Source organism: Ruditapes philippinarum, unplaced genomic scaffold (genome assembly GCF_026571515.1).
Source record: "Ruditapes philippinarum isolate M1 unplaced genomic scaffold, ASM2657151v2 ctg11354_1_1_1_1, whole genome shotgun sequence".
Taxonomy (NCBI): domain Eukaryota; kingdom Metazoa; phylum Mollusca; class Bivalvia; order Venerida; family Veneridae; genus Ruditapes; species Ruditapes philippinarum.
The window spans coordinates 1,375-28,965 of record NW_026852919.1 but is presented as its reverse complement, the minus strand read 5'-3'; the positions used below and the strand labels follow the sequence as shown (position 1 = coordinate 28,965).

General features: G+C 31.9%; 1 protein-coding gene across 1 annotated transcript; it reads left to right on the top strand.

Moving 5' to 3' along the window:
• On the top strand, positions 1–22,319 carry LOC132728259 (peroxiredoxin-6-like). Its single transcript, XM_060713872.1, has 6 exons — positions 1–162; positions 13,551–13,707; positions 15,353–15,490; positions 17,047–17,120; positions 20,804–20,876; positions 21,797–22,319. The coding sequence occupies exons 1-6, from the start codon at positions 71–73 to the stop codon at positions 21,941–21,943; spliced, it is 681 nt and encodes a 226-aa protein (XP_060569855.1). The 5' UTR covers positions 1–70; the 3' UTR covers positions 21,944–22,319.
• The last annotated feature ends 5,272 nt before the right edge of the window (positions 22,320–27,591 follow it).

The following is a 27,591-nucleotide window of genomic DNA, read 5'->3' as shown; positions in this document are numbered from 1 at the left end:
CGCCGTTTGTAAAGTTGCGCATGCCCAGCGAAGAACAGCCATTACGGAACGTGTGTAAAGATTTTGCAAAATGGGGTTCAATTTAGGCGACGAATTTCCTAACTTTTCAGCAAAGACAACTGCTGGGGATATTAAATTCCACGATTGGATAGGAAAGGACGGGTGAGTGTTTCTGTTTTATCAACTGTCATATCTTTCTTTCACCAAAAATTGGATTTTTAGACATGACTTTCAAGCGTCTGTTTCTACAATATAAATTGTAAACGTGACTTGACCGATTACGTGTAATATTTGTATGGGGTGTATCTTTCGTATACTATACTACATGTATGCATTGACATTGAGGCATGACTTGCTTAAATCATGATTCAGTCCGTGGTTTTGTTTTATAAATTATTAACGAATTCAAAGCTTAAGTTTTAAATTGTAAAACGTTAAAATATACAAATTATTTGTTATGACATGGTTGTATACATTGTCAATGTACAGAATTGAACATTAATTTAAATTGTATTTTTCAAATAGAAATCTATATATATATTTTATGAAACATTTATTTTGCAGTTTCTCTACTTTTTTGTCAATTAACAAATTATTTGAACCAATCAATAATGAATTGAAAGATTTTAATGCAATCTTAAATTGTATTTCTTAAACCTTTGATCTTCTAAATTAACATTACTGTAGATCTATATGCTTTTTCACAGTGTAATGGTCACATATAAATAAATTTATAAGGATGCCACACAGTGTTGAAACAGCAGTAAAATATTACTTCAGCTAGCACCAAAAAGTTAATAGCTAGCCTACAATTTAATATTTAATTATTGAAATATCAAGCCAAGGAATTTTATCACTAGCTGAACATTGCAAGGAGGGAGGTAACGGCAGTCACTGATGTCATGATACAGTATGAATTCATTCACATCCAAATAATTTACACATTCCTGATGTGTATAATACAGATTGCTTTAAACCTAGATCATGTTTGACATGTTGTAAACATTGTATGCACACATTTCTCTTGAGGCAGATTGATAATGTTAATGTTTTATGCTTGTCGAGTGTTTAAAAAAATCCTATTGATGCATAAAGTTTGAGTTAACAGTTAATAACTACATGTATGCATGAAATAAAGATTAAAGTATGCAGTCAAATTGAAATTAGATTGTGCAGTGCATAATTATGAGTTAAAAACAAAAAAATGTTACAATTTATAATACGTAAGCCCTTAGACTTGAGGTTACAGAATCTACCCATGCAACCAGTGCAGACCAAGATCAGCTTGCATATATATGTCTTCTGATAATGATCTGCACTGTTTGCAAATCAGTGATATTCAGTCAATATATATTTTGAAATTTTACCTGAAATAATGAATGGTACGGTATTGTCTAGATTGAAAGACCGGCAAGTCCATTTAAGATATTTAGGGTGGTTACATTTAGTTTTTTTTAATTTTTAAGTCTAGAATATATAATGAATAAGTTTGTAACTTTGTCCTATTTCAAACTATGATTAAGAAATAGGCCAGCCCATCATTACATCCATGACATTTGATCAAATCTTACCTTTTTACTGCTCTAAAGTTCTTAACTGTAACTTTGCAGAAGTGGGTTTTTCCAAGCTAATTCCAGTCAGTACAAAAAACTTTTACAGCTAAAGCATCTTGATTCAGGATTTAGCCTGTTGTTATATTGAAAACCCTCAAATTTACAGTGGACTATCACAAATTTAAAGCTTAAGAATTAAAACAATCGAAAATGCTAATAATTTTTATATAATAATTCTATAATTTTATAGATGAGAAAGAATGAACAGAGCCTCAAGAATCCCTAATTATTATTTTAACACAGTTTACAAGGCCTTTTCAAGCTAATGAAGCTATTGTGCACTTTCACAGGATAGGAAATTAGTGACATGTGCAGACATTTTTGGAAATTTCAAAAAGTTTAAAACTTATGTTTAAATACATTTGACTTTTTGTGTTTTATTTAAGTGTATGATCACACTGCCTGTTGCTTCTTTTAAGAGACAAGTTAAAAAAAGTTCACTTTTTCTAAAAAATTAGACCAGGTAGATGTAAAAGAATATTTTTTGAAATTGGGAAAATAACTGTAGTTATATCGGATTTGGAATACAGCCTAAAATATATCTGTCCTTTGTGATATGATTTATGTATAGTTATGCTTTGTATAAAGTATGTAACTGCACATATCAAATTTATACATAGCATTTAATAGTATGCAAACTTTTCAAATGCACAGGCATGCATGAATGTCATGACATTAAATGATTGGAAAGTTTAAATTATAAATTTAGTTTTTTTTTACTTAGATTTGTGTAGTGATTTGTAATAATGACATTATACACCCCAAATAATTTTTAATAATAAATATCGGAATTTGAGATTTTATCAGTTGAATGACTTATAATGCAATGAAAAATGGGGTTTTTATGATAAGATTTAGTATATTTTTCTCACCAACTTACTACAAATAAAATTGCAGCTGGATTCATTTTTCCTACTGAAATTATGAATTTAGCATTGTTCTTTTACATTGAAAAAACCTAGCTTTAAGGTCTTCAGCATACCCGTTTATATACTATGACATGACGTGAACGCTGAAGACAACCCATTAGGAAAAGTCCACCAATAATCGTGCCAGGAATCTGACACGCTCGTATTTATTCATCGAACATGCCATGAAGTAAAGTGAAGCATACCTTGATAAAACTATATCGAGGGCTCGGCGCAAGACTATTCTAACTTGTATTTTGAAAAATTTTCAGGAAATGGAAAAAATATGTTATTTTATTTTGATTTCATTTTTTGAAAAAAAAAATCACAACCAATCTTATCAAAAAATAGAAATAAGTTGTGTACATGTTCATTTTTTCAAGAAAAGTGTAAAATATGCATTTTATTGCCTACATGTTAACATAGCCTAGTATTGCACTAGAAAAGCTACTTTTTCCAGAATATTTATTGTGCAAAACTATTCTATCTTGAGTTAGAATACTTTAACACTATAAAGTATGTCCCTTTGATTCCTAAATCTCGTGCAAAACTATTCTATCTTAAGATAGATTACTTTTGCAATAACTTGAAAGTTAAGAATATCTTTTATCTATCAAGTTAGAATATCATGTTTACTTTTAGAAAGTAAATTTGATTTCTTAAATAATATTTTTGAAGGGATATCAGGGTTTCGGGCGGTTCTAAGACCATAATATAAAGTATAATTTGATATTGTTACATATTTGCATAATTATCAGTGATTTATACCCTACTTAAATATATAGTTGGTACTTGTAAGTGTTAGCAACCTCATACAAACACAAAAATTGGATAATAACTTTCATTCTAGTCATATCTTTTGTGTTAATACAAATTCTTAAAAGTGAAATCTGCAGATTCTTAATATTAATCCTCATGTTGAGGCAAAAGCTTTTGTTGCAAGTTTTTTATATGCATGACTCAGGATTACTGACTGCAATGACACAAATAATGAAATGATGAACATGATTATGGTACTTTGTGCTAGAAAGCATTGTGCATGCATGCTTGGGCTGTGAATGCATCCTTGTTGATGCACAATTAAAGGACTGCTTTAACCCTCCATTATAGGAATTTTAAAATCCTTTAAAGCAGCACGCCTCCAGATTAATGCTAATTTTCATGAAAAATTTGAAAATGTGTTATAGTAAAGTAAAACATTGTGAAGTGAAAAAAGAAAATAACTTTCACATTGTAAACAGTACTTACAACCCATGTTAATTACCAAAAAGAGGTCAAAATATGCTAAAATAGCCCTTAATACTGCATTAGTAATGCAATAGAACTAAGGTTGAAAAATACTGCGAAATCGGTCATAATTCGCACATAACTTGGAACTTGAAATCTTTTTACTGAATACTTTTGTTCGGTTTGGTTTTATTGACATATTTTGGTTCATCTTCAGGCATGCAGCTTTAAGTCTCTTATTATTTTAATTTAAATAGGTATTGGTAAAAAATACATGATGTTATTCAGAATTATTTACTAACACATTAGACATTTCACAAATTTAAAAGATATAAATCATAATATCATTAATTCAATTAATAGTAAAATTGTTCTGTGACTATAATTTTACAAATATAATATGATTTTGCATAAAAAAAACAAATTTTCTATTTATTCCATCCTGTTTTATCAGTTTTAATCTTTTTTTCCTGACTTTTGCCAAATAACGACATGCGCTCTCATTAATGATGTCATAAAATCATGATGTCACATAGTTCTTATTGAAAAATAATCCTGTAAACTTTTACTCATAATGTTACATTTTTTAATTGATATGACTATGTAGATAACTAGATATTTATGTGTTTTTTGTATTCAAGCACCTTTTACTCATAATGATGTGTATTTTGACGGTATTTCTATATATTTTAAGTTATATTCTTTTCATCTGCATTCAGATAGGTCTGGCTACTGTGTTACTGTTAATGATATTTTATAATTTCACTGTCCACTGAAAAGCATGTAATAAAGGTAATATTGTGAGAAATACACTTAATTATAAGTATAATGTGATATATGATTAGAGGCACTTAAATATTTGCACATACGTTAAAAATCAAACAAAATTAATGAAATACTGTAACAGAATTATTTTTTGAATATAAACATAATGTGATAAAGTAATATATATGATGATACACAGAAAAAAATCAAAATGGCTTAAAATCATTAAAAACATATGAAATAAATGTAAAATTTGTTTATTTTACATGTAAGATCATAAAATATTTCATTTTATTTGTGAACACCAGCAGTGTTATACTTTCACTTGTGGCTGTGTCAAAATATTGCATTAGGTGTTCATTTTATAAATTTCTTAGAAACTGACATTTTAAAAGTGTATTTTAATACAAAACACAAAATTTATTGATACTCTTTAGAACTTTAGAAGACATATTTTAGTAGTAATTAATTGTCATAATATTGTAGTATTACTTAATTGTCATAATGTAAAAGAATGTGCTGCTTTGGAAAAAACAATCCTTATGTTAAGAAATAAATCTTCAAAAACAAAATGATTTTTTACTGTAAGCATTAAAGGTTGCTGAAGATACATAAATTCAGTGAAGGTTCTGGAAGTTTTAAAAATTAGAAATTTCAAAAATTCAATATTCATAAACACATAACTCTGATTAAATTGTATTTCTAGATTATCTAGTATCATAAAGTATACTTTTGTAAATACAAAGAAAGAATACAATTATGTACAGGCTTGAAAACTTAAATCATGCTATTTGAACTGGAATAATAAGAATCTTTAGGAATACTGATTAAAATTAGCTTCTAATTAACACTAACATTAGGATCTGACGACCACCAATTGGTTGTCATCTTGTCATAACCTTTCGAACAGCAAATCATCGGCAAGCTTTCACAATTTTGAAAGCGATGTGGTTTCTAACTTTAATGGCTGGTAAACCATTACTGAGTAGGTCATTTTCACAATTTTGAGAACAAACATTGTATCGTCCAGATAGCCGGCAGGTAAACTGGCAAAACAACAATGTCCATTAAAAATTTAGTCTTTAATTTCCAGTTTTTTTCACATGACTTCAACAAATTGTTTTCTATCAAAGATCAATAATACGGCACGTATGTTTTACTTGAACAGAAAATGATATTAAGATACTTCGTCTTATTCCTATCTGTAAAGACGGTTTGATTTCATTGCTAAAAATAGCTTTCCTGGGAAATCCGAATCACAATGAAGATTAAATAAATATGGGGGCAATCAGATCTACATGTAAGAAATAAGTAGATCTGAACTTATGTCAGACTGGAAAGGACCTTTCTATAAAAACTGCATGCTTTCATAAACATTGTCAGAAAATATTATCGCCCATTTTGCATGCTTTATCCCGGGGATTTAATATTATATAATGTTTTAATACTGTTACAGTCATATTGTTGCCTTTTTGCTTGTTCCTTTTTCTTCTACCATATTAGTATTTAAATAGAATTTGAAAAACATCATATCACATAAGTATTCATTGCACAATTGGTATAACAATGATGATAAAACTTGTAAACACTCAAATGTTACACATACAGAAAATATAGGAACAAGGGGACTCAAACCATACACCATATGGATGTGAATGCTTAACTGTTTCATCACTGAGGTAATTTGCCTTGTTACCAATCTGTTGTGATTGTCTAGACACACAAATAATTTGAAACAGTGTGTTTTGGTCAAGATATGTGTATTTTACAGTCGTCTCCTTAACCCAAGTAATTTTGAATGTTTTAATACACTTCAAAGCTTCGTAAATAAACTAAAAGGTTAATAATTTGTGCATTATTATACTGGCACCACTTCATTCAAATAAATATATTTTTTTTATTTTTGAATTAGATTAAATTCAGAGATGATTTTTGCATGATTGTATTGAGATAAGCTTGTTTTATTCTTCTGTTGTTGTATTGAACTTTACTGAAAGCCAGTACTCAGGAGCACTAAATATCACTTTCTATCAGTATTCCTACTTGAATACTGTATAATCACCCTTAGGATTTATTGCCTGCTTTTTAAATTTGTCTTTTGACGTCTTATCTGTGATATGCAGGCTTCATAACCTCAGATCCCCTTTCAAAATTCCATTTTATTTAGTTCCGCCAATTGTTTTCTTGTTTAGGGCAAAAGCATTCTTTTACTAGGGGACCATATGCCGCTTTTCATGGAATGGCACTAACTGTGTCACATTGAAGGTTCTATGATAACTGCCGTATGAACACATCTGTGGATGTTTCTAAATTAAAATTTCACCATTTTCGTGTAAAAATGTTGAATTCTGCTTAAGCCGGTGTTAGGGGGCGTGGACGGTAACTTGCACTTTCCAGTACCGTCCATGAATAGGCTCAATCAAACCGAGCCTGCAACATTTTCAATTGTGTTGTGTTGGACCTTCTTTTGGGTTTTTCCCTATTTTCTCCATCAAGTGAACTTGATTGGCCATAAACCATAAATCTTTAAATGTAAGCAACTTTAATATTCATCGTTACTATAAAAAGTAAAATTTTCAGACTAAAAATGGAAAATTTCTTCTAAAATTGTATAATACTGAGTTCTGATTTTTTATTTTTTTTATTCTTTGTACAGAGAATTTGAAATGTCATGGAGTCAGTAAAATAAATTAATCTTTACAAGTGTTTGAAATTGATTGTTACACTTGGTATAAATAAATTAGGAATCAAATTTTCTTCATCTTGAAAACAACGAAAAAACAGGCAAAAACACATCAGAATATGTTTTAAAACTGTAAAATTCTGTAAAATATGATCATAGAAAAAGTGTCACAAATATTCTTGGAATTTATGACATCATGAAAGCTTGTGATGACATCATCAGACTTTGTTTATTTTCTGTTAGAATAGTTCCAATTGCAATAACTCCTGTTAACAGCATCTTTTATTTCGCTAGACTATTCTAACTGAAGTTAGCATAGTCTTGCACAAAAGAATATCAAGTTTTTAACTTAAAAGTGATTGTCAAACTATTCTAACTTGACTTAGAATAGTTTTGCACTGAATATATTATATCACCAGATAGAATATTTTCTTAAAATGTGTAAAACTTAAAAATTAGTGGGAAATTAATTAAGTCTTTTTAACAGAACATGCATTGAAGGAATTTATACAAGAAAATGTCAAAAAACCATTTTCTGAAAAATATTGAGTTAGAATAGTCTTGCGCTGAGCCCTCGATATATAATCTGTTGATGAGCCAAGGATGGGCAAATAAAATTTTTATTACGAACATAAACTACCTAATAGTTTCCAACAGGTAAAACTTTCGGCACTTGGCCGCCATATTGCCAAAATGTTTGACCACATGATTACGAGATTGACCTTTATGAACCCATGTGCTTCCAATATTTTAATCAATTACTTTTTTTTTTTTAAGATATTGAAAAAGGTGATTTACTGACTTTTGTATTCATTAAAATCATATTTAAGTACTAAAAATTTAATGAAAATAAATGAAAACACTATCTTGAATAAGAATATTGAAATCATGTCAACAAAGATGTTCTCAATAATAGTACACGACTATTCTAATCGGTTCCCGCGAATGACATCATACAAGGTCTCGCGCGGCACCTAAATGTCATGGCCGACTGTAGTCGGCGTAATTGATGTTTTACAGTTAAATAGGCAATTTTAATGACGGTATTAATATTTTGATACTTTAATTGGTATAGAACGATATTGAAATAATTGTTTTATCGTAAAATGCACAAGAATTGATTGGCTCAAGACTTAGTGTATTTGCAAGTGAAAAATAAGGTTAAATCAACTTAATATGTTATTCTGGTTAGGTTTTGTAACGGGTCTAATCCAAAACTTTAATCATAAATGCCGCATCAGATGAAAAACAAAAATGTTAAATAGCGGCTTATAAAGTTTTGGAAGCCAGAACTATGTAAAACCTTGCAGTGTTGATTAGATATACATGTATTAATTATTGAAATTAAGATACAACAGTAACTGTTAAAATTAGAAATTATAGCTGTTAAAACTTTTAAATATTTTAGCAAGATTTATGCTGGCAAAATGCTTTTCTGACTTCTGACTGATCAATTTGACTTATGCATTTCATTTATATGTTTGTATCATAGAAAAATTTCGTTTGTCCACTACAATCAGTGTGTGTGTCTGTTCTAAGCTTAATAAGGGACTTAAGGGTCCATCTGCCCTTTCAGACACTGAGAGTACGGACCCCATCACTGCAGGCAGTGGGATAGCCTGTGCAAATAAATCGCAATTGATTTTGCAGACACTATTAAGATATTTATATCCCCAGGAGTAGTTAGGGTCAGAAATTAGGAAAAACCCCTGTGTAAGTACCACATTATCACCCTATATCTATACATTATATCTGTTATCAGGTAGAAGGCCGTAAATGGACAAGGTCAGAAATCAGTTTGCAGGTATTGTTCTGTGTTATATATATCAATCAGATTGAAATTTTGGACTATAAATAGATGGGGAGATGATATGGTTTAAACTTGATTTGAAATGTTCTGTAATCCAGTTTGAAAAGAACAGATACTGATTAATTGAAAGAACATTAATTTTATTTACTTGATTAATTATAATTAAGATGTAGGTAAATGTACATGTAAAATATGGTTTTGAAAAAGTTACAATAATAGTATAAAAATCAACATTGATTGATGAAGGTTTAAATTAATGACGTGTTCTTTCTTGTTATTTTTTTCATAATATATTAAGTTTCATTGATAGTTACATAGCCTTTAGCAATTTCTTCATGAAATGATTGTTAACTTCGTCTTCAGACTTTTATAGTGTAAGATATTTTTATTTGTAATTCATAATGTTTTTTTGTAGATCATAAATTTACAAGGTTTACAGGTGAATTACCACAAAATGATATGTCCCAGGCTGGTTTATTACTAAAAATTTAAAGAATGAAAATAGGGGTATGTGATTTTCACAGTGCAGCTGTGCTAATCAATTTATTAATTATTTTTCTACTGTCACATGTACATGTATGTAATCCTACCAGTGTTGATTGAGCCTGGCCTCAGGGCAAGGTTCTGACCAGGCTCTAGGAGGTTGTATTATTTACTGTTGGTTGACTTGACCTGATATCCGCAAAATTCAGGTAAATATAAGCTCAGGTCAGTACCAGAGAAATTCATTATTATTTATCCAGGCAAAAATTCGCTAGCCTATGCAGGGTGTAAGCTTTCATAACATTGATTTGTCCCTGTATTTTTCAGCCCCAAAAAGTTTTTTTTTCCTTTAAAAAATCCTATATTTCCCCCTGAAATGCCCTGTGGGTGTGCACAAGTCATTATCATATCAGCTAGTTGAATTTATTAGACTAAAAGATAGAAGAGGGCCTCTGCTATGTACCATGCATGTTAAATTAATTGAAATTGAAAATGTTATAAAATTAGTGGGTAAAATTCCATTCTTAGTTGTTGGAATTTGTTTTTTCAACTTTTCAGCTTTTCCTCCTTTTCTGAATATTAAGGCACTATATTTTCTCTTCAGACCGCCACAGGTTGTTTTCAGGATTATAAAAAAACACAAGAAACTCCATATCAACTGATTACAAAAAAAGCCAGGACTGAGCTGGTTATAATGTATTCTCAACTGTACAGTCTAACTTTTCAGTCTATGATGGTTTTGTATTACAAACCTTTTTGATTTATCAGTTAGGTAAGGTTTCTGGTATACATATTTCATGATTTACATTGTGTTAAATCCTGTGCTTGAATGACTTATGTATTGTTCAGTCTATATAAATAATGAATATCTGTTAAATTCGGCTTATTGTATAATGCAGGAAGCTATGAGTCACTGTTCATGTATTACGTATTTTTGAATAATATTACATTTTTCAATAATCATTTAAGCGATTAGTTGACATAACTTAAAATCAACACATGGAATAAGTGTCAAGGGGTTTTAGTATGCCTTAACTAAGCTGAAGGTCATAATTGATTTTTGTCTTGTTTAATGAAATAAAGTAACAAAATATTGTAAAAGGTTCCACTATTCCCCAGGAATGCTGTTTTTTTTTTATAAGTTGTCATTTTGTGTGTCCATTAAAGTTTCCAGAAAGTGAACGTTAGGGCTTTTGTATTTTATAAGCCCTGTTTAAGTTTCCAAAAAGTTTCTCACGGACCAATTATTTTCCTGCTGGTGTCCACACATCCACTGCTTGTAAGTGAAAGTTCGGGTAGGACAAGAAAAAAGTTGATTAGGATAGGTCAATTTTTCTTTACTTTATTAGTGGAGCCTTAATAAAAGAACAATGTTCTGATGATGATAATTTTAATCAAGCAGCTTAAGATGTCGTCTGATATGTGTACTTGTCTTCAGACACAGACTAAATTTCTGAGGTTTCCTATTGATGCATTCAACCAAATTTATTATTCTTATGACCATAAAATAATGCTGCCCTGTTATGAACAGAATAGGAGAAATTTTAACAAATTTAAAGTATCTTCTTAAGGATGTTTAAAACAATAATTATACCCCTAAAAACGAAGTTGGGGGGGGGGGGGGGGGTATATAGGAGTCACCCGGTAGTCAGTCGGTCCAGATGTCTGTTGCATTTTCCTTGTCCGGAGCATAACTTGAAGACTAATGGTTGGAGTTCAATATAACTACATACAATGGTCAAGCACATTGAGAGGAAGTGCAGTGCACAAGAACCATAACTCTATCTTGACTAATTACAGAGTTATTGCCCTTTGTTACTTTTCCTTGTCCGGGGCATAACTTGAAAACTATTGGTTGGAATTAAAAACAACTTCATACAATTGTCAAACACAATAAGGGGAAGTGCAGTGCACAAGAACCATAACTCTATCTAAAGTAATTACAGAGTTATTGCCCTTTGTTACTTTTCCATTGCTTTCTTTTGTTCGGACCATAACTTGAAGACTAATTGTTGGAATTCATTATATCTTCATACAATGGTTAAGCAAATTGAGAGGAAGTGCAGTGCACAAGAACCATAACTCCATCTTGACTTATTACAGAGTTACTGCCCTTTGTTACCTTTCCTTGTCCAGAGCATGACATGAAAACTACTGGTTGGAATTCAAAACAACTTCATACAATGGTCAAGCACAATAAGGGAAATTGCAGTGCACAAGAACCATAACTCCAATTTGACTTATTACAGAGTTATTTCCCTTTGTTACTTTTCCATTGCTTTTTTTTGTCCAGAGTATAACTTGAAGAGTAATGGTTGGAATTCAATATAACTTCATACAATGGTCAAGCACATTGAGAGGAAGTGCAGTGCACAAGAACCATAACTCCATCTTGACTAATTACAGAGTTATTGCCCTTTGTTACTTTTCCTTGTCCGGGGCATAACTTGAAAACTACTGTTTGGAATTCAATACAACTTCATACAGTTGTCAAGGACATTAAAAGGAAGTGCAGTGCACAAGAGCCATATTTCCATTTTGACAAAATACAGAGTTACTGTCCTTTGATACTTTTCCTTGTCCAGAGCATAACTTAAAACATACTGGTTGGAATTCAAAACAACTTCATACAATGGTCAAGCACAATAAGAGGAAGTGCAGAGCACAAAAACTATAACTCCATCTTCAGTATTAGAGTGATTGCCCTTTGTTCCTTTTCCTTGTCTTTCTTGACTTATCACAGAGTAATTCAATAAAACTTCTTCAATGGCCAACCACATTGAAAGGAAATGCAACATACAAGAACCACAACTATCTTTAATTGCCCACAACCATAACTCTATATTTCAATTCTTTTACAAGGTATTCTGTTACTTAAGTAACATCCTCATTTCTGAAGCAGTCTTGTGGGAGTATTAATCACATTTAGTGATAGTTCTAGTTTTGGTTTGGTTTTATAGGTAGCAGTGATTAAAGTAGGTAAAGTAGTGGTAGGGATAGCAGACAATATTTGATTGTAGGCCTCATCGTCATTTCCATCATTCTGTCCATTAATAGCTTTCATTTCAGGCATTTCGGGTTTTTATAAAGTTTCTATTTCAGTAATTTATAACCTGTGGCTTTAAAGTAAAGAAAAATTTTACTGGGTCAGTAATCAAATTGAAACTTTAGTTGATACTTGAGTCAAAATGGAGTATCATTTTATGGAGGGGCTTGAGCTTTTATTGTATTTTACATAAATTTTATGTAATAAGATATAAAAGTTTACAAGTTAGGTCATCAGTGTATATGATTGAGCAGCTGCTTTCTTTTTTCTAAATTGTATGAAAGGTTGAAATACTTGTAATTTAAAACATCATTGTAAAGATTTACTTTGTATTTAATACTATACAAAGTGCAATAGATTAGAAATGTAAGCATTTTTAAAAAAATTTTTTTTTGGAAAACTACAGTTATAAACTAACTTTCACAAGTGCCGCCGCAATAAAAGAATGACTTTGGGATAAAGTTATCCAATGTTTTTTTTGTGCTGACACTCTTCTAGCTCAAATATTATGCACATCACAGTGATCCCATTGTTATTATTTAATTAAAAAATTACATTATTACATAACAAAATGCATGATTATATCTTAAAAGAATACAATTATTACAGTTTTTCATATTGTATTATTTATTATAGTCTCATCAATGTGATATTGTATATATAACATATCATAAATAAAAAGCATATTCAACATTATCATAAATAAAAAAGAACACATTGTAATTCTCTACTATAGGAGATGTTTTTTTCATATGTGATTAATTTTCCAAAATGTCAGATACACAGATGTAGATTTATAATGCTATATAAGCTCTTGCATCTCTTGTGCCCCCATATAAAATGAGTGTCAAAAATACTTTGCTTTAAATGCTACCTGGTATTTCCTCTCCTACCAAATGAAAGTGTATCATAAAGAACATATGTTTTTTCTTCATATCCTGAGATTGTATTGTTAACTATTGATGTATTTAACAAATGGGTGATCTTGTATTTTAACTATTGATGTATTTAACAGATGGGCGATCTTGTTCTCACACCCGGCTGATTTCACACCAGTATGTACAACAGAGCTGGGTATGGTCAACAAAATGGTGGAGAAATTCAAGGCATTGAATGTCAAGCTGATTGCATTGTCATGTGATGATGTTGATAGTCACTCTAAATGGACAGAGGTAAGTTAAGTTCAATTCTTTGTTAGGCCTTTAGTTTAAATAACCTGCCTGAACCAAAAATGACAAACCTTTGCCACCAGTATAGAGCTAGCTCAGCCTGCATATCAATGCATACCACTTGCTACTCATTGCTGTAGGTTTGAGTCACAAGAGGAACCTCAGATTCTAAATTCACGTGAGGAAGCTATCCCGCTAGCTTATTGAATGTTGATGGTTCTACTTGGGGTGCCCATTCCACAAAGTTGTGTCAGAAATATTGCGCCGAAGGGTACCTGAGGTCTTTTTCCACCAGTAAAGCTGGAATGTCTCCATTCAACCTATACTGTGCAATGTAAAACCAATGTTAAAAAAACTATTTGACCAAGCTTAAACTATAGGTAAATAAATGGTTTGTTGAAAAATCCATTCATTTTAGCATTGAATGGACTGTTTACTTTATACAAATTCAATTTTTGTTAGGTTGTGTTTGAAGCTATAAGCTTATTGAAACACTCATGGATAATTCATTCCTGGAACCTACCAGTATTAAGCAATGAATGGTAAATTTCTTGCTTAATGAAACAAAAGCTTGCCACTAACGGGGGCCCATGTGGTCAGCAATTCTCAGATTACTATTTTGACTGTTTCAATTCAGAGTAGCCAATGTTCAGCATGTTAATCAGATGCAGATTTATTAAAAGAGGGGGTTACAAAACTTTGACATGGGGTATTGCATTTTCTAGAGGGGGTTTGACATTTACTACTAGTTGTTCAGTTGGGGATCAAATGAGTCAAATTTTTCCTTGGTTTCCACCTTAAAAATGTAAGTTAATATCAATGACCCTGAATTGATATTTTATGATAAGATAACCAAATCTAATGTCCCCATTTACCCTTCCCTGTCCTCCCTCCATTTCTCCCCCTGAAAATCTCCTCTGGATTTGTATAAGGGTTAGGGAAATGCAAAGTTGATAAAAAAATTGGCAATGTAAGGATTACTGTACATAGTCAATAGAAGTATTTAATGAAGGTTTGAAGCAAATTTCGGTGTATAAACATCAAAGGCTTGCTAGTGACTACTTCGGTAGGTAATGCAATAGGTCAACAGATCTTAGATTTACAAGTTCAAATATGAATTAAAAATAACATTGTGTGAAAATTTTGTAACAAAAAAAAATGTGTTAAAAGCCATTGATTTATGTATTTAAATGTTTCTGTTACTGGTAGAAAATCAGTGATAGTAGTTTTTAATATTAAGACAACTGTTTACATGTATAATATTATTATACCAGTGAAATACAAGTGATTTTACAGGCATTTCAGAGGAAAATATACCTATTTTGGGCTATAGGGGAGCATTAATTCCACTGTAAGTATATAGGGGGAAAAATCACTGAATATTGTTATTTAGCTAGACTGGAAGGTCGGTGATTCTGCCTAGATGCTTGTTAATGATTGCAATAATGCACATAATTATGACATGAGGTCTCAATCTAGCAATGCAGCTGGAAATTCATAATGTACCTGTATGTCTGTTACTTGTTCAAGCTCTTGAGGATACAATTTATACACATGTCACATGATTGCTGGTCTGCATGTTTGTAAATATTATGTAAGATATTTATTCTGAAGATGTTAAAATAATAGTCTTTTACTTTTCCTTCAGGACATTTTAGCCTTTACTAAAGATGCAAAATTTGATTTCCCCATCATTGCTGACCCAAAACGTGACCTTGCTGTACAGTTTGGCATGTTAGACCCAGTGGAGAAGGACTCAAAGGGACTTCCACTCACCTGCAGGGCTGTAAGTATTTGAAATATTTACTCTTCTGATGATAATAGTATGTCAATTTTACAATCAGTATTAGTACCTACAGGTAGTGTGCAAGCATACAATATTTTACATGCACAGAGGGATTTCAATATACTTTTGCATAAATGTTCACCTTTGTGAGGCTGAGTGTTGTTCTTTAAGTTTAGGTCCCTGAGGCCAAAGTCATACATAGATCGGTAAAGTTTCTGATCAAACCAGTAAATATGTATAGTGCTTGCAACTTTTTAACGATCACATCTCTACCTTAAACTTTTGTGGCGGGCGTAATTTGTGGAATGTCGGCCTTGTTTAAGTAGACACTGTAGAATCCTATGTAGTGGGGATGACAAATAAATATTTTAAACTTGCTGGAACAAAAAATGATGAGCATTTGCCACTAGAATAAAGCCAGTCAAGTCTGAACCCATCCTCTATACAGTTGGCTAAACCAACTTCAAATGAGCTGTGTCACGACAAAACCAACATAATGGGTTTGCGACCAGTATGGATCCAGACCAGCCTGAGCATCCGCGCAGTCTGATCAGGATCCATGCTGTACGCTATCAGTTTCTCTACTTGTAATAGGGTTTGTAAGGGAACAGCATGGATCCTGATCAGACTGCACGAATGCGCAGGACGGTCTGGATCCATGCTGGTCGCAAACGCATTATGTTGGGTTTTGTCGTGACGCGGCTCAAATTTATCTATATACAGTGTAACTTCCGAATTCCGGAACTTCTGAAATCCGGAAACTTCTAAAAACCGAACAATTTTTTCGGTCCCGATTTTTTCCCTTCTTTTTTCTATTAATATAATACTTCTGAATTCCGGAACTTCTAAATTCTGAATTCCGGACGATATTTTCCTAAAATTAGAGCCAAATCAATGCAATTTTACCTCCAAAATCCGGAAATATCTAAAGGTGTGAAATACATCGTAAATTGAGAATGTTTACCCTGCAGGAAGATTCAATCTCCCTGTCGATTGTTTACTAATTAGAGGTGATCGTGTAATTTGACACGCGTTAAAATCACAAACTGTGAAATGGTATGTTTGAAGTAAAGTTATTTACGGCGGTCAGTTAATTTGAAGTGTTTATTGGCAGATTAAATGACATTTAATTGGAACAATGTGTGCATCAAACATCTTTAGGGATTTTATTGCATTTGATGTACTAATTAATTAACTAGCATCGGACAATTTGTAAGTTAAATAAAGTGTTAAATATCAATGTTTTATTTTCCTTCACATCTTTATCTTGATTAAAAGACTATTATATATGATATTACAGTAATGGCCACATTTTCCTTGACATTTAGTGGCTTAGTCTTGTCCACATTATCATAAACCTCTGAATTCCGGAAACCTCTGAAATCCGAACTTTTTGACAAGTCCCATGGGTGTTCGGTTTTCAGAAGTTACACTGTATCTTGATATCCTTAAAGTTTTGAATTTAAAGTTCTTGATATGGAGGCCAAGTTAATTTAATTAAGAAATTCAGCAGTTATGGGTTAATTTTTTAATCATATTTGATATTTCTATTTCAGGTTTTTATCGTTGGTCCAGACTATAAACTGAAGTTGTCCATGTTATACCCAGCTACCACTGGAAGAAATTTCGAGTAAGTTCAGTTTACTATTATAGCGAGAATTTCCTGATTGTTCAATCCATAGTTGGAGCGTCCGTGGCCAAGTGGTTAAGGTCGTTGACTTAAAACCACTTGCCCCTCACCACTGTGGGTTCGAATCGTGACAGGGACTTTGGATTCTTTCAAGTGAGGAAGCTATCCAGCTAGCTTACGGAACGTCGGTGGTTCTACTGACGTGCCCGCTTGTGCCTTAAATAATGCACGGAAGGGCATCTGAGGTCTTCCTCCACAAGTAAAGCTGGAACATCGCGATATGACCTATACTGTGTTGATGTGTATGACCTATACTGTGTCGATGTGACGTAAAACCCAAACAAACAAACAAACAATCCATAGTAAAAGCTGCATGCCTCCAGATGAGCCAAAATATTTCAAGGAAATTAAAATTTAGAAAAATGTACCAAGATTCTTAAGAAAAGTAAAAAGATTTAAGATAAAAGTAATAATTTTCATAATGAGTATGATAAATGACTGATTTTGCATTAATTTTCCCCATATTTCTTCTATGTTTTCTTCTGCATTACTTTGCTGTTTTTAAATTGAAATTACTGCTACCTTACCTTTGTTTGGGTAGTATATGACTGATCTTTCTTTGCGACTTCTTTGGGTGAATAATTTAGCTTGGCATCAGAACTGTACTACCATTTAGATATACATTTTGTACATGTAATTAAGTTTCTTTAATAACACAAAGAGGCCCTTCTCCATCAGTATAATTTATGAAAATAACTATATGGCTTTTATCTTCCTACAAAAGCAATGTTTCTATATTATGTAAATTGTTTATATCAGTAGCACAGGTATCCTTATAGTTGCTTCCTGCTGTCTTAATGTTAAAGTGTATAAAGATATACAAATGTATCTCCTGTTTATAGTTTAAAATTTAATTGTTTCATTTTTGACAAAGAAAAAATCCAAAATACCTGTAAGCAGGAAATAGGTTTGAATTTCTTTTTCGATAAGAGCCAATTATTATACATGCAAGAAATCATTGCTGAATCAGAATGGTAAAAAAAAATTCAATTATACTTTTTGAAATCTTTGATATTATAGTACAATGTAAATCAACTGTTTTAATCTTTTGTTGTAAGGAATGCAAGCTTCATTGTGTAGCATACAGATTGTTTATCTTAGAGATTTTATCAATTTGTAATAACATTTAATTTGTGTAAAAGATTATGAAAAGAATGTAATATTTCTGGTTATATTAATTTTGGTATTTGTATGATTAAAAATTCTTCATTCATGGATAGATTTCTTTTAATATGATTGTAATTGAAAGATAATATTTTTCGAAATTGTATAATTATAATTTCAGTTTTTGAAGTTGTCAGAACAAATAAGTTCAGTAATTATAATATGCTTTTTAATTATCAAAATATAAAGAGTTGTTTTTGCTTTTTGAAATGCTTCTGTTCAATTTCGCTGCCTTATGTACCCCAAGTTTTAGTTATATGTTACTTTTGTTAAACGAATTGGCCACCAGAGTCAGAAATAGAAAAATTAATAGGTTCTTTAAATAAAGCATAATGTTTGTTACTTTGAAGCCTTTGTCAGCAGTATAGAGCCAGGTATTCAAGTCTGATCAGACTTTTCTGTGAACTCACTTAACTTCGTGGGCATGAAATTTTGTGGTTTTTTTCACAAAGTACATTTTCAAGGGTTTTTAAAAGCAAGGACTTTTTATTTTTCTAAATGTAAAAATATAAACAATATAATGCAAAAGGTGTTGACTTCAAAACACATGCCCCTTACAGCTGTGGGTTTGAATCAAGGCAGGGACTTTGAATTCAAGCTATTCAGCTAGCTAACGGAATGTCAGTGGATCTACTAAGGTGCCTGTTTGTGCCTGAAATAATGCACAGAAGATCACCTGAGGTCTTCCTCCACCAGCAAAGCTGGAACATCGCCATAATATGGCCTTTAATACTGTGCGGGTGTACAGATGTAAAACCCAATCAAATGAACAATTCTCACTGATTTACATGGGGTCTTTATTTATTGACTGATAATGTTATTACAAGTTACTGACAAGTAAGGCTCCCACGTTTACAATTTTTTGTAAACGTTTACACGATTGCTAAGAACCGAATCAAACCGTTTAAACGGTGGTACTTCTTTGTACTATACTACACCAAGTCTCCAAATGATGACTTACTTTTTATTTACAAATAATTTAATGTTCAGAACTCATCACGACTGAGTCCTGGAACACATTTTCTGCATTGTATCCTCATTAAACATCAAAGGATAATCAACTTTACCAATGTATTATGTCACGATTAGTGCACGGTAATGCTGTGTGGAGGATTGTAAATACCTATTTTCCGTATTTTACTTTGTAATAAACCAATTACAATTGATAGAATTCATGATTACAGGCAATGATTATGATATTTTGTAAGACAATATGCTCATTTCGATTTAACGGTAAGAATTATTGTAAATGTTTTCGGCTGAAAATCGAAACGAATCCGTTTAAACGCGTAACCATGGGGGCCTTACTGACAAGACATATAAAGAACCTTACATGGACTTCTACCTGCTAAGTTTCAGTAGTTAGTCTAGTCAGAAGGTCATTAACATCAATTTGGTTACACAAAAGTGTCTACAGTAAAATTCTAATATAGAGATACTAACTTGAAAAAGATATAGTTGAAGGAAAACCAAAACTTGCAATACTGTCAAAGCTACCATGTTACCATTTAATCCGCCTATATGACTGAAATACTGTTGGGAAAAGGCGTAAAATGAAACAAACAAACAAACAAACAATTACCATTTAATCATTCTAAATCCTATCTAGTTTCTAGGTTGACCTTTTTATCATGTCACAAAAGATCATTTCACATTAATTTTAAGATGTTGAAGATCATGTTTCAAAGCAACCCTTCGTTATTTAAATTTAAATTACCCGATATCAGAATTGTCTAATTTATTATTATACAAAACAAATACTATTAGGTGAGAGGTAACTAACCTTTCCACCTTTCCACTACTACCCAGGTGTAATTGTCCCCTTCATGTTACAGAATAAACTGTAGTACTAATAAATATGTAGGAGTTAGATATTTATACATTAGAGGTAAAGTTGAAATCATTTTAAAAAAATGGGATGTGTTTGGTTATAAACAAATATGCTGGTATTATATGTATACAAGAATGGGGACAGGAAAGGCAAATTTCCAAATTCCATATAGTACAAAATGTTACATTCTATTAAGTGCTCATAAATCTAACTTAAGTGATTAAACAAATAACAAAAAGAAAAACAGTGTAGCTTTTTTTAACTTGACACTTTGAAGAAAAAAGGCCTTGGTGTCTGAGCATCACACTTTGGGTAAGTTTTTATATGCAATATTGGTTAAGTTTTTACGTGCAATTTTTGTGAAAGTCAGTTTTCTACAAAAACTACTGAAGGGTATGAGTTGTTACTGTACACACTTTTTTTTCCGTATGATAATCTAACATGAAGGTCATAGGGCTGATATCTCTGAGTTACCTAATTTAACTGAGTAATGCCTAGTGCGCTGTCTTAAGGAAAGCTCTTGGTGCACAATACCCCCCACCACCAGCACCAGAAATAAAAAAAAAGGTAGGAATGAGAAGAAAGTTTAGGAGAATAATACTTGAAATGTTTGTTTATTTATTTACAGTGAGATTTATCGTGTGGTACAGTCTCTCCAGCTGACAGCCTACAAGAAGGTGGCAACACCAGCTAACTGGCAGGTGGGTGTTAATGTTATAAAATATTTTGATATTAAAAACACACACATTATTTATCAGAATCAATAATTTGAAATGCTGTAGAAAGGTTTAACCTGTGATTAATATTGTTTTAATAAAGGATTTAGAAAACACTGAAGAGTTTATAGGAGAGGACTACCATGAGCTATTGTAGCTCTCGGTCCAATACCTTCCTGTTTTATATTGTAAATTAACAATTTGTATATATATATACCTTGAATAGAGATATGTTTAAACCAAACACCTGAAGAGTTATATTAAAACCATTAAAATTTAGTAGCATAACCCATTCTCCCACCCCCACCCCACCCCCCTAAAAAACAAGGGAAAAACAAAACAAACAAAATATCAACAAGAAAAAAGCAAACAAACAAAAATGGAGCAAAGCTTTTGGTCAATCAACATATGTGCATTTTTGAAAAGCCACAAAATTGATACTGTATTAATAAACTTTACAGCCTAACTGTCAAGAACATGTCAGAATATTTACGCAACTTTATACTTTAATTTATCATATCAGTTCACAAGTTGTTGCTTATAGAAATTTTGATAAAAAATATTCTTAAGCTTCAATTGAAGGCCAGCGAGTCCTGTATTAACTAGGCCGCCATTAAGTTTCAAAATTTGGAAGTCAGAGACTTCATAATATCAATCATTTGAAGTCACATTATATGAGAAAAGAAAGAAAACCATTTTAGTATGGAAGTCACACAAGCCAAGATCAAGGAGTAAATGACTCCCTAACTTCCATTTATTGAAATTCTTAACTAGTGATTGAAAGTTTAATCCTTTCTTGATCATTGTTGTTCTCTAACCTATTTAATTTAAACGTCATTATTTTTATTTGCATGACTCGTATTGTGAATGTGAACAAAATATAATTGTCAGATGTTATTTTTCAGAGCGGCGGTGATTGTATGGTAATACCATCGGTTAAAAAGGAGGAGTTAGCTACCTTGTTTCCGGCTGGTGTTGATACCAAGACTTTGCCATCGGGGAAAGAGTATCTGAGATTCACACCGGATCCATCCAAGCCGGCAAAAAAATAGACCCTTGTTATAAAGATGGACATTATATTTTATTTTCAAAGTGTTATATAAAGCTTTTGCAATAATGTACTGTTAATGATTTTGTTTCATGCTTTATAACAAATAAGTCAATACACAGTATTTGTTCATACTTAGATTTTTTTGTTGAAAATATAAATAATCTTGGCACATTTCAGTAACATTTTATACCAAAACTTGATAAATACAGATTTTATCAAATGTGATGTTAGGTTTTTCAGCAGGGCACAAATTTTGAAAAGGGACCAGACTAAGTCAAGGCCGCAGCTACATTGTACATGTAGAATTAATAGCCTTGTACAAAAGAAATAATCGTGTATGTTGATAAAAGATATTAAATAAGTAAAAAAATGGCTAATGCTATATTGTTAACACTATGGTAGAACATTTAAGTAACTTTTTATAAAGACCTTGAATCACACATATTTTCTATAATATGTACTGAATAAGTAACTTTTCCAACTTAATGGATACGATGAACTAGACTTATTTGTTAGTATAAAGATAAAATTCAAAATATTAGCATATACACATCATTACCACCAGATATTACTATTTGTATTTGAAAACTATCATACAGGGTGTACTATAGTGCTATAATATGATCGTTTAAATGATATCTCTTTCTATATTTCATTCTCACAAACATTTAAAGTTTAGTATAAAAAACTTTTATTTAGCACATTAATTCTAGTTTTTCAATGTTTTCAATATTTTTCATTTATATTGTAACTGTCATATACGTATTTATTTGCAAAGAAGGTCCTTAACAAAATTTTAGATTTATGTAGGAATAAAAGCAATTTAAAAACCTGGGAGAAGTGTAAATTTTATATTCACATGTAAAAATTTTATGTGTAAATTTAAAATAAAAATATTTGCATTGTTTCCCACAAGTTTTATCTTGTATTATCACTGGACCTGTGTCAAAATAAAGACACTTCATACCTAGTGTCACAATGTTAACCCGTTTATCATCATTTTCAGTGATAACATATCTCCCTAAGGACCGGTTTATATAAGATCAAGTTGAATATGTAAGATTAACAATGTCTAATTTCCATCAGATATTTTAAGATTATCTCTGAAGGGTTTAAATTTACTGTACCTACAGCTAGTTATTTAGATGTCTACTTTTTGTGTAGTGTTGGAGATTTTGTAAAATATCATTCTTCGAGTTATTTGCTCTTTTTTTTTCAAATTTTTTCAGCTTATTTGCTTCTTCAGCTTTTTTGTCTTTGCTTTTTTAATTTGAACCAATGAGAAAAACGAATGCATCATGTTCTAATGATTGAATCAAAGCAGTATTTAAAATAAAATAATATGAGTGGCTTTTTGTTGTTATTTTCATATAATAATAATTGTAAGAGAAAATGTACAATGTTAGATTTGTAATTACATATAATCTGGGACCAAAAATAACTATATTTTTGGTCAAGGGACCAATAATGGCAGATGATTGTAGACCTTATTTATGTAGGTTAATTGTGGATTAGCTATATTTCATTCCAAATGATATAGAGACGTTTTTCTATCATTTCCAATATGTTGTTCGTAATATCCTTTAGAAATAACTTTTAAATAAGCTTTAAGTATGATTTTATGCAGGGTGCTTCGGTTCTGTTGTCATAATTCAGTCTGTTCCCCTTCAGAAACTGCATTATTTATAGTTTTGCCCATTGTTTTTCTTTTTAGGGCATCCACATTGTTTTCATTGGGGACCATTTGCCGCTTTTCATTGAATTGATTTCATGTGGACCGCCGTATAAAACAGATATGAAGGGCTATACCTTGCTAAAAGCCAGTGCTAGGGGGGTGTGGTCGTTACTTGCATCTTCTAGTAATTATTCCAATGAACACCAGCTTCAGCAAGAATGGAAGAGCGGACTGTTCATCTCTCTAGCGATATTTTACATTTTTAAACGTTTGGACGTTCTTTAGAGATTATATTTATCTCTATTTTAACAATGTATCCTTTACAGATCAACTATAGTTTTGAGAAGATTTTTTTCCAGGCTAACATTTGGTAGGAATGACAACCATGTGAAAACAATTTTTAACCAGGTTTTCCGAAGGAAAAAACTGGTTATTAGATTGAGGTATGTCGATGGGCGGCGGGTGCGGGCGGGCGTTAACAAATTTCTTCTGTGCGCAACTCCTCCTACATTTCTCAAAGGATTTTGACCAAACTTTCACAGAAGCTTTGTCAATCAAGTTGCCCTGGCGCATATTGTGTCGGGGTTTTGCCATTGGATAATATTTGACCTAATTATGGCCCTTTGTTGTTTTTTCTCTATATAGAATATATAGTGAACAATTTTCTTCTGTGCGCAACTCCTCCATCATTTCTCAACGGATTTTTTGACCAAACTTTCACAGAAGTCTTTTGTCATCAAGTGCCCTGGGCACATATTGTCAGGGTTTCGCGATTGGATAATATTTGACCTAATTTATGGCCCTTTGTTGTTTTTTTCTTATATATAATATATAGTGAACAATTTTTTCTGTGCGCAACATCTCCTATATTTTTTCTACGGATTTTTGACCAAACTTTTTTACAGAAGTTTGTCATCAAGTGCCCTGGCACATATTTGTCCGGGTTTTGCCATTGGCTAATATTTGACCTAATTATGGCCCTTTGTTTTTTTTCCTTATAAGAAATATATAGTGAATAATTTCTTCTGTGCGCAACTCCTCCTACATTTCTCAACGGATTTTGACCAAACTTTCACAGAAGCTTTGTTATCAAGTGCCCTGGAACATATTGTCGGGGTTTTGTGATTGGATAATATTTGATGTAATTATGGCCCTTTGTTGTTTTTTCTTATATAGAATATATAGTGAACAATTTCTTCTGTGCGCAACTCCTCCATCATTTCTCAACGGATTTTGACCAAACTTTCACAGAAGCTTTGTCATCAAGTGCCCTGGCACATTTTGTCGGGGTTTTGGCGATTGGATAATATTTGACCTAATTATGGCCCTTTGTTGTTTTTTTCTTGTATAGAATATATAGTGAACAATTTCTTCTGTGCGCAACTCCTCCTATATTTTTCTACGGATTTTGACCAAACTTTTACAGAAGTTTGTCATCAAAGTGCCCTGGCACATATTGTCCGGGTTTGCCATTGGATAATATTTGACCTAATTATGGCCCTTTGTTTTTTTTTTCCTTATAAAGAATATATAGTGAATAATTTCTTCTGTGCGCAAACTCCTTCCTACATTTCTCAACGGATTTTTGACCAAACTTTCACAGAAGCTTTGTTATCAAAGTGCCCTGGAACATATTGTTCGGGGTTTTGTGATTGGATAATATTTGACCTAATTATGGCCCTTTGTTTTTTTCCTTATACAGAATATATAGTGAACAAATTCTTCTGTGCTCAACTAGTCCTACATTTCTCAACAGATTTTGTTCAAACTTTCACAGAAGCTTTGTTATCAAGTGCCCTGGCGCATATTGTCAGGGTTTTGTGATTGGATAATATTTGACCTAATTATGCCCCTTTGTTTTTTTTTCCTTATACAGAATTATCAATATATAGTGAACAAATTCCTCTGTGCTGAACTAGTCCTACATTTCTCAACGGATTTTGTTCAAACTTTCACAGAAGCTTTGTCATCATGTGCCCTGGCGCATATTGTAGAGGTTTTGTGATTGGATAATTTTTGACCTTATTATGGCCCTTTGTTTTTTTTCCTTATACAGAATACATTTTTTCCTTATACAGAATATACAGTGAACACTTCTTCTGTGACAATTCCTCCTACATTATTCATGTTTTACATTGCACATAGTTACATTGTTTATTGCTTGCATTTGTATTACAAATACAACATATTTATCTACAATGGAGATAATTGAAAACCTGGTTTCGTGGCATTGCCATGTTTCTTGTTTAATTTAGCAAACCATATCAGCTTAAAGCTATAGAAATGTCCCGTGGATGAAGTCCCATAGAAATGTCCCGTGGATGAAGTCCCATAGAAATGTCCCGTGGATGAAGTTCCATAGAAATGTCCCGTTGATGGAATTTCTAGGTACCAAAAATGATAAAATGCAGAAATAGTTTTTCTTTACAGTCATATGCAGAATCTTTATAAATAATTAATATACAGATTACATGGCATTGTCGCTATGTTATCATTTTTGTCATTCATTATAATCGTATGCTTGTTTTTACTCAAATAAACGTTTGTAAATTCTTCCGTCCAAGTCACTGGATAAGTAGTTAGTAGTTAGGAATTTAAATAATAAGTGAACAATTAGAAATTAACTGACTGTACCAATAATTGTTACCTGTTGTAACTTTTTAATAATTTCTGTAATATTACAATCAAAATTTAGTTGGTTATATTATATGAGGGAGGTTATAGGATATCTTTTGTTTACAAATTGCAGTCTTTTGCAGATACAAGTTATCTCTCATTGACAAGAAACTAAGAAAAATAATATAACAATACAGAAGCTTGGGCATTTCAATTTCGGGAAGGATGTAAAAGTTATCAAAGCCAAAGAATTAAATATCATTTATAAATAACGTAACTACTAGATATTGAGCCTAAAGAAGCTCCTTGTAACTTTACCTAAAGAGGAAGTTCCCTTATAAAAGTTTCACCTTTACGATACTTAAAGAACATTTGATAAAGTACATATTCACTTTTGTGTTTTTCACTTTCCGTTATTTTTCTCTGAAAGCTATGGTGGCTGATTTGTGCCATTCGTGTTTTCGCCCGCGTCCATGTCAAGCAAGAAGTCGAGAATTAACATACTAAACTGGAGGGGGAAACACGCTAATGAGCTAAAGCGAGATCTGGGAAATAAAACGGCGGAAGCGTGGAGCGAAATCACGCTTATTCGCGGGTGCGTGAGGCGATGGCTCATTGACGTGTTTTTAAAAACTTGGCCCTGCGCCCCCGCTAAAAAGCTTGTTTTCACCCCGCGCCCCTGCCATTTTAACTCGTTAATTCTCGTCTTTTCGTTCTGCGGGCTGGAGGGCAAAATTACGAATTGCATAAATCAGCCACCATAGAAATCCTCCTTATTTAAGTAAAATATTAAAAAGGTAATAATGTTATCAAGTTATAGGTTTCTTTTGTAATGAAACGCAGTCAACTAATTGATTTATTTGTTATAAGTTTTGTAGAATTTTAATTATGTATGACTGTTCAAGATATAGATAAAACTGTGTAATTTTGAAGTCCTAAAATGACTTTAGTCAAGTAATGCCGGGGCAATATGCTAGCTCCTAGTGAATTTGAATTACATTTATAAAAGTTATATGTGACTCAATGGTTATAAAGTCCTTATATAATTTTTAGCGACCTTTTAATTCTGCGTGGTCGTTAGAGCCGATTAAATAAGGTCGAATTATTGGAGTCTATGCATCTTTTAGTTTCAGCAGGTGAGATGGTTTAGACCACTGGTGTTGCTTAAAGTTTGTAACACCCGAGGTTAGCCAAAATTAGCTTTCCTTTTTCGGGGCCATATGTCCTAAACTGTGCTGATGTGCTGTAAAACCAAATCCAAACAAACAAATGTTTCATGCAGATGTTATCATATACCATTCTCAAAATCAATCTCTTGCTATGAAACTGTTTCTTTGCAAAATCAATGATGGCTGTGC

Excerpts from the sequence above, each read along its gene's own strand:
- LOC132728259 (XM_060713872.1), top strand. The coding sequence starts at position 71 with ATGGGGTTCAATTTAGGCGACGAATTTCCTAACTTTTCAGCAAAGACA. Across the intron at positions 163-13,550 it reads GATTGGATAGGAAAGGACGG|ATGGGCGATCTTGTTCTCAC; the intron begins GTGAGTGTTTCT and ends TGTATTTAACAG. Across the intron at positions 13,708-15,352 it reads GTCACTCTAAATGGACAGAG|GACATTTTAGCCTTTACTAA; the intron begins GTAAGTTAAGTT and ends CTTTTCCTTCAG.